The 8,144-nt window shown below is 39.3% G+C and overlaps 1 protein-coding gene across 1 annotated transcript; it reads left to right on the forward strand.

Annotated features, from left to right (window-relative positions):
* The first annotated feature begins 98 nt into the window (after positions 1-98).
* On the forward strand, positions 99-6,315 carry LOC115754878 (uncharacterized protein At2g24330-like). Its single transcript, XM_030694047.2, has 6 exons — positions 99-425; positions 530-799; positions 911-1,055; positions 3,910-4,019; positions 5,338-5,740; positions 5,873-6,315. Exons 2-6 carry the CDS (start codon positions 533-535, stop codon positions 6,142-6,144), a joined length of 1,197 nt encoding a protein of 398 aa, XP_030549907.1. The 5' UTR covers positions 99-425; positions 530-532; the 3' UTR covers positions 6,145-6,315.
* Positions 6,316-8,144: the final 1,829 nt, after the last annotated feature.

The following is an 8,144-nucleotide window of genomic DNA, read 5'->3' on the forward strand; positions in this document are numbered from 1 at the left end:
TGAAGCGTCCGTTTCTTCTTGGAAGGGAAAAGGAGGAGAGAGAAGAAGGACGCGGTTGATGGTGGGGTTAAGCAAAGCATGTGTGCAAGGCAAAATGGAACCCTCTTCTTCTTTCCATTGACAAATCTCTCTCTCTCTCTCTCTCTCTCTCTATATCAACAGTAATAGTATACTTTAATCCTCTTCAGTCGTCCTCGTTGTCGTGTTGATAGAAAAGTGGGATTCACGTCTTGGGTGGCTTCGATCCTGGGGATTCTCGAAAATTCGAAGCCGAAATTCGAAAAAGCAGAGGAAGAAGGAAGAGATTCGAGGGTTGGAAGACCGCCCCCACCGACACGTTCTCGGATAAAGAAAACTTTGGAGATCTCTAAAGAAGAAGGAGCAGAACGAGCAGATCGGATCGTACTCGCTGTGAATTTTGATTGGTATTTTCTTTAAAATTTAACATTCTGTCGACTGGGTGTGATTCCATTTGTTGTGTTGCTGTTCGGCTGAGTTCTGAACGAGTTTTCGATGATGGGTTGTTAAGAGGATGAAAGAAAAAGAGACAGAGACTGAGATGGACAAGAAGGGCAATGGCGATAGTGATGATGAGAAGAAGCAGAAGAAGAAGAAGAAGAGGAAGGGGCTGGTGTCCCGGATTTTCGCCTTCTTCCGGATGAGCCGGAGCGACGATTTCGAGAAGCGTCTGCAGTACATCTCCAAGGAGGAAGCCGCCGTGCTCTTGCGGATGAAGCGGCGGTCGCAATCGTGGCGCCGTATGGTCCGCCATCTCATTCTCTTCTCCCTCCTTTTCGAGGTATATATGTATGTAGCTATCTGCTGTGTGCATTTGCTGTTCTTGCACACACGATGATATAGATCACACACCTACAAATACCCACTGAGTGAGTTTTGATGGCTCTTCCAGATTGTTGCAGTGGTATATGCCGTCATCAAAACGAGGTCGGCGGATCTTGACTGGAAAATGAGGGCTTTTCGGGTCTTACCCATGTTCCTCTTGCCTGCTCTATCTTTTGCATCTTATTCTGCTCTTGTCAGCTTCACGAAAATGTGTAAGTGTCTCGAACCAAATGATAGTCTTGAAGATAGCTTCTCATTCTTGAAGACTACCCTTTATTGTTTTCACATGGCTTCAGATTTTGCACGGTCCTTGTTGCATTGGTTTTGAGAAAATGTACATGATTGATTTGCAAAAGTTCACTAGAAAGCAGTTGTTTTAGCAGTTTGGATATGGACCTCCTGATGGTGTTTCTTAAGTTCTGCATCAACGACTAATGTAAAGTTGGGCCACAGTCCTGATTTAAAATGAAGATAGAAAATGGCGATACATTGGATTATGTGATGAAGGGCTCCCTTCCCATCCAAAAGCAGAATTAGGGACTAAGTAGAAGAAAGACTGTGGTAGTGGAAGGTGACGATTGTTTAGTTTTTCTGGTGCCGGCTGCATTATGTGTCCCTTTGTAGTCTGTTGAATATTATTTGGTCTACAGATGGAGTCTTTGCCCTGAATGCAGAAGAGCGAGTATGCTTTGTTCATTGTTACTTTTTTGTGATTTATTCCCCCGCTGCAAGAGTCATTGAGGTTCATAATTTGTTTCTGTTATTTATTGATTCTATGTAGATAGGCTCGATGATAATTTTATTAATCTGTTGGATCATGAATTTAAAAGTTGTGGAGCATAGCTTATTTTGTTAATAGAGGTTATTTGTCGTGGGAAGGTGTGGAAAATTTATAGAATTGCAGAAGAGCCTGGGATTACTTAACCAGATAAAATCCCTTTGGTCGATGTTTCCATGAACTTTCTTGTGCATTGCAAGAAAAGGCATGGATAAATATTCTAGGTGTTCGAAGAATCAATTATGGCCAACGAAATCTAAAGATTTGATTTTGTGAATTTCTAATATGATTTTAAGTTGCTTGTTTTCTAGTGTGACTTTGCTTTAAATTGTGTAGCTTTTCTTCTTGCATTTTTTTTTCTCAAACTTGAGAATGAACAGGTAGAACAAATTAAGCCATGTACGTGATATGTTCAAGTAAGGCTGCAAACAAGGTCCAGTCTTATCTGTTTTGTTTTTGAAAACACAAAACTGATGGAGGATTATTTTAGAGGCAATCTGGAATTGATCCAACACTATTTAACGCCCTCATGTTGCGATTGCCATGTGCACAACGTGAGCAGAGTGTGTCCTGCCAAAATTAAAAAAATGAGGAGGGGTAATAGTAGGGACAGCTCTTAAAGTCAATTGTCCGCAAGCACTGAGTGACTACTTAGGAACATGTCCAAGCAGGTGCTGTTTTATCTTCTCTAGGGTGTATATAGGATCTAGAGATGTTGCCTTTTCTTCTTTCAATCTTTAATGGCCTGTTTGATGAGGACTTATTACTGTAGCCGGTTAATCAAATTCTACCATATGTTCATGCAATTCTTGATGGTGATTTTCTGCTGAGACCTCGAGGCTCTGGAGTATAGAGCCATTTACTTGGGAGAGCTTGTTTGTAGAAAAGAGGCACCTTGTGTGTTGATCCACATTATTTCTGTGGGAGTACTGGCATGCAGAGTGTGTGATGACATTGTAATCGGTGCTTGTGTAAACTTGCTGAGTAGCTTTTCTCACCTGAGGACTGGTCTCTAGGGTACCTCTCATTTGGGTCTCTTTGAACATTGTATTTACAGAAACTGAAAGCTGGCTGTCATTGGTCACCACTAGTTGTTCAGAAGATCTAGATCATTTTTTGATGTTGAAATTGTATCACAGCTCAGCTAGAGAGCACCTTTTATTAATGCATTGCCATGGGACAAGTAAAATTATTTGAGCCCTCTTGGGTTACGCATCTAACCTACTAGGTCAAATTGTTAGCTCTACAGAAATGGAACTTTCATTTTTCAGTTCAACAAGTTTTTTAAATCTGCAATGGCTGCATTTGGACGAAAAGTAAGAAAGAAAGAGAGGACCTTTGTGGACTATCAAAATTGACTCGTCCTGTGAAAATATAGTATCATTTTCACCATTTGCTAGCCTAGTCAGGTGTTGTCTTTAGTTCATTTTCTAATAGCAGAAAACTTTGAATTTCTAATTTCAGATCCTTTTGACATATTTTTTGGATATGCTGAAAGTAATGTTTGTAGTTCAATGAGACTAAAGATTTAGGGTTATTTACTTTTAACCTTTTGCTTTTTAGCATTAGAGATTTGACTTTTTAACAACAGTTAAGACCTACCGTGGAAGTCTAAACAATGCAAAATCATTTGACATCATCTTAGCTTTCTAGCAAATTTTTGTAAGCTAAAATAATGTTTTTCCCTTAGAGAAATTAATAACTAAATTTTTTCTTAAAGGAACTCACAACAAATGGAGCTTTTTGATAAATACTTTGCCTGTTGTCAGCCTCGAATTTATGGATCAATGTTTTTGATCAAATTCTCCTTTGAACTTACTGTGAAGTTCAGTTTACTAATTTCGTTTGCCATTTATAATAGAAAGCTCTATGGTCAGTTGATTTGCAATTCAACTATTTGATGATTACATGGCACCTACTTTTTGTCAATAATTCAAGGACCATTTTTGTGAAACATCTTGTCTAAAGATAACCGGTTGAGTTGATTATTAAATCCACTACTAAAGTGCAGATGATTGTTGATGTGGTGTCATTTAGTATTTAGCAAACTTAGGCATTTTGAATTCAGAAAATGCAATAAAAGTTGCATCAGCACATTATTGTTTCTGGGCTGAATGTGTTAGCATTTGTGGCTATGCCTTGGTTAATCTGTTTCATATTAGGTATAACCGTATAGGTTCATCATCATCTTGATTGGCCCAAATTCCCAACTTCTTGTTCGTGATGTTGAATTGAGATTTTTTTATGTAGATTGATTGTATGACTGTTTGATCATGTTGACTTTAAAGGTGATCGCAAGGACCAAAAAACTCTTGAGCGGCTTCGGGATGAGAGGCAAGCAAAAATTGATGAACTCAAAGAGAGGACTAACTATTATACTACTCAGCAGCTAATTCAGGTGATGTCTTCTAGGGGTGCGGGCATTTTCACGCTGGTATATTCAATTGATATTTATTTGCTTTGTTAAGTCATTTGAAGGAATTGCTCTGAGGTAAAAGACTTAGTATGAGTGATGTTGCTTGAGGCGTTTATTACTCTGCCCCCTTTTTGTATTGTAAATTACTATGTCATTGTCGAGTAGAGAAATTGCAGAATAGAGATGCAATGGTTGGCCAAGAAGTCAGGTTGAGGTCCTTTTGCAATGAGATAAGGGATTTGACTGCCAACCAATAAGTCAAGCTGCAGAATCATAGTCTTCATACATTTTAATTCCTGTTCTTTCCATGGTCCCCTTCATTGAAACAGGAGTGGAATGTTTGAAGTAAGAATCAATTTGATTCCACTACCCATGTTTGACCCCGTCAAACTTTGCATTTTGCCTCGAGTTTCTTTTCCACTCTCTCTCTTGTTTTGCCGTTTTTATTTTTGGTTTTTGTTTTTATTTTTGTTTTTTGTTCCTTTTTTTTGGGAGGGGAGGGGGGGGTTTGTTGTCGGTACTGACCAGCGTGATTTATTTCACAAAATGTAGGACTCTGGCTATTTACATGTTTATCTGATATTTAAGACCATAGCAAAGCAAGGTAGACTGAATATAAAAAGAATTGACTCCCTGATGCTAGACACTTTACAAATATCTAATTTCTGTGACCTGTGTGGATATTCAATTATCACATACAACAAACACTCTTGAAGGTGTGCTTTTCTGAACATTGAGCTATATTCAGTGTCAATCTTGGCTGAGGTTTATTTATTTATTTATTTTTAAATTTTTGGGCCAAAAGTTCTGGCTGAGAGTTAGCTCTGTTAGTTTGTTACTATTGGTTTGGTGGTTGATGCCCAAGTGCAAATTGCGGTATTGGGCTACAAAAAAGGATTATTCGCATTCTTGGGTCGTATATCAGTGCAAGACCTGGGACTTTAATATTATCTGAAAATTGAAACATATAGAAGGAAACTTGTTGCTAAAAACATCATTTTGCTGTGCTCACGTGGCGTACACTCTGTATAAACATTCACTTATGTTTTTGTTCATCAGTCTTTAATTATGGTGTGTATTGACCATTCCTAGCTTAGGAGTAGGTAGTGCAGTAGAGTCTTGTGTGAGGTTCAACTGGGGGAATTAAATTCATTTTGTAACAACATCGAGACATTGAAGTACACAAACCAATTACTCAGTACTTTTCTTTCCTCCTGAAGTTTGTGCATCTTTTCTTGGTCATGGTCTCATATCATTTGCATAGTCAAGGCATCATAATTAAAGTTGATTTTCTCTACAGCGATATGATCCTGATCCAGCAGCTAAGGCAGCTGCTGCATCTGTCCTGGCATCAAAATTGGGTGCAGATTCTGGCTTGAAGGTGTTCGTAGGAGACGAATCTCAGTCTGTTGCTTCAACAGGGAAGAGCAATGACGTTGAGCTCATGCAGTCCAGTGGGCTACGGAATAGAAAAGAGTTGCACAATAGGGCAAGCAGTGAAGGGAGTACCATGACGCGCCAATCCGATGGAGGGACACCCACTTCAGCAGCTGAGCATGAACAATTGGTCGTCGATCACTACCATTCGGATGGATTGTCGATGCAGAACAATGGATGGATGGCTCGACTTGCAGCATTGCTTGTGGGTGAGGATCCAACGCAATCTTATGCACTCATATGTGGCAACTGTCACATGCACAATGGTGAGTGAGTTATCTTTTTTATGTAGTTTGTTATGCATGTTTCATTCAATAAATGAAGGCAATGATCGCTCTTCGTAGACTGCGATATCATTTGATGGGGAGTAACACCACGGCATTCTTGCTTCTGTGCAGGGCTTGCTAGGAAAGAGGATTTCCCGTACATCACTTACTACTGCCCACACTGCCACGCCCTTAATCGGCCAAAACAGTCGGAAGAGCATGTCGCTGGGTCTATATCCCCGGACATGGGTTCCTTGAGGATGGGTACCGGAGGAGACACGATTGACAATGCCGCTGGTTCAGTGAGCGACAGTGTGGCCACAACATCTGCCACTTTAGGGGCTGCTGAGGTAGTGGAAGAACCAGAAAAGGTTGCATCGGGCGATTTGGCTGCTAAGGAATAGTGATGCATGCGCCGCTTCTGTTTTTTTTTTTTTTCTAATCCCTTTGTGACCTGTTTCTGTTTGCCTGGGACTTGATGGGTTTTGTGTAGGATGTCTAGCTTGGTCGTAACGTCGGAGTGTATACGCGTTTGGGACAGCATACAGAGATCACGTGGAGTGGTGGTTATGAGATTTGTGTATCTCAGCTTTTGGAATTGATGTTTTCTCGACTGCCATTAGACGGAAATGAATAGAAGCAAAGATCTTATCTGGAAAAGAAGGGCATTAGCATAAGGCAACTATGAACCTTATATAAAGCCAGACTACTCTTCAAAAGACGCTTCAGTTTAGTTTGAGTTGCTTCTTTGGATTGAACTGTTAGCAAGCATGACCATGGACCTGCTAGTTAAACAAGGATCGAATCGAGTGAGCCTTCTACGCATCAAAAAACGTTTCTCGAGTCGTCTTGCAAATAGATGGCTTCATCTCTCTCGGGTTTTTTTGTCTTGTCTTGAATCCTCATCATCGGTTTCTGCTGATTTTACTCTTCGATGGAATCTCACCCTCTCGTTGGCTTTCTCCTACGATGCATCTTGGAGAACTTCACCGTCGTTCGATCGGCGATCGAGAATTTAATCTCCTTAAACGAGTTATGTGACAAAGATCTTTCTTGGACCAGCTTTTTCATGCCGAGTTTTGAAAGTTCCTCCTCTGTGTTGCGTAAATTGGCATGATGAGGAAATGAATGTACTTTGCAATATGTCTTAAATAAAGAAAGTTCATTCAATTTAAAATGAAAGCAAATTAAAACCAAAGTTATGATACATTTATAATTTGTACTGGTTATGTACTTATTTGTGCTTTTAAGATATATGTATGTACATCTGTAATTGTAGGAACCAATGCGCAGGTGGTTCTTGTATTTGATTCTTGTCGCTCTGGGATGAGCCACGTCTATTTTTTATGATTCTTGTTACTCTATGGGAGGAATGCTTATGCTTGTCGTCCGTTACATGTTGACATGAAAATTGCACATAATGATAATTTACTGTATCACGTCTAGATTATTGGGCATTGCTTATTCTCATTTGATTTGATAAAGAAGCAATTGTCATAAAAGTACGATACCTCTTTAACGCGGATTTTTTTTTTTTTTTTTGCAAATGCAAACGGGACAATTTACATGTGTGAAATTAGTTGAATTAAATGTTTACGTATTCATGTTATATGGAAATAATAAATCTTAACCCATGAACTTCAACCGATCAAAGCAAGCAAATCATACGTACTTGCATTTGTTGACATGCACATTTTCTCATCCAAGGCTATGTTTGAGGTATGATTGGCCATCATTTAGAGCGCGCTCGTTTCGCGCAAAATGAATTTGGCCAAAAATGATCACTTATATTGCCTACAATAATATTTTCATCTTCAACAAAAGTATTTAGATATAATTTGTTGTCGATAATAAAAACATTCTTCATTAATTAATTATTTCAAGTGATATAAGCCGGGAGCGACCGGTTCCCTTCAAAAACCGTGAACCGGACTCACTGGTCCAGTTCATCCGAGTTCCCAGACAGTCCAATAGAACCGGTAAACTATGTCTTATGATATCCCAAAACAACATAACAAAGAATCCAAGTGCCCACTGTCCAAGCTCTAAAGTGCAACAACAACTGAAAGACAAAACCACGAGGCATCAAACATTTATGTTGGCCAACATAGGCTGCTTCCTTTTTTTCTCACAGCAGCGACCTTCTCCCTATTTGCATCGTCTATCAAAGTGGTACGCATGCCACGAAATAAAGGATGTATTGCACCGTAGACAAATTATAGGCTTGATGTCTTAAAAAGTTTTTAACTTTATATTCAATCTTAATTTTGCTCCGAATGTTATTTTCATCTAAAAAGAAAAATCGTCAACTTTAGGTTCAATCCAAATCCAAATCTAAATCTGCCTGAAATGCATCTATCTTTTCTTGCTCTGATTTGAGAACTTGAGCAATTCTGTCTCGGAT

This window comes from Rhodamnia argentea, chromosome 9 (assembly GCF_020921035.1).
Source record: "Rhodamnia argentea isolate NSW1041297 chromosome 9, ASM2092103v1, whole genome shotgun sequence".
NCBI lineage: Eukaryota > Viridiplantae > Streptophyta > Magnoliopsida > Myrtales > Myrtaceae > Rhodamnia > Rhodamnia argentea.

Bases quoted from the DNA above. Each gene is read 5' to 3' on its own strand.
- LOC115754878 (XM_030694047.2), top strand. From the start codon at position 533: ATGAAAGAAAAAGAGACAGAGACTGAGATGGACAAGAAGGGCAATGGC. The intron at 800-910 runs GTATATATGTAT...TGGCTCTTCCAG, and splicing joins TCTTCTCCCTCCTTTTCGAG to ATTGTTGCAGTGGTATATGC. The intron at 4,020-5,337 runs GTGATGTCTTCT...TTTTCTCTACAG, and splicing joins CTACTCAGCAGCTAATTCAG to CGATATGATCCTGATCCAGC.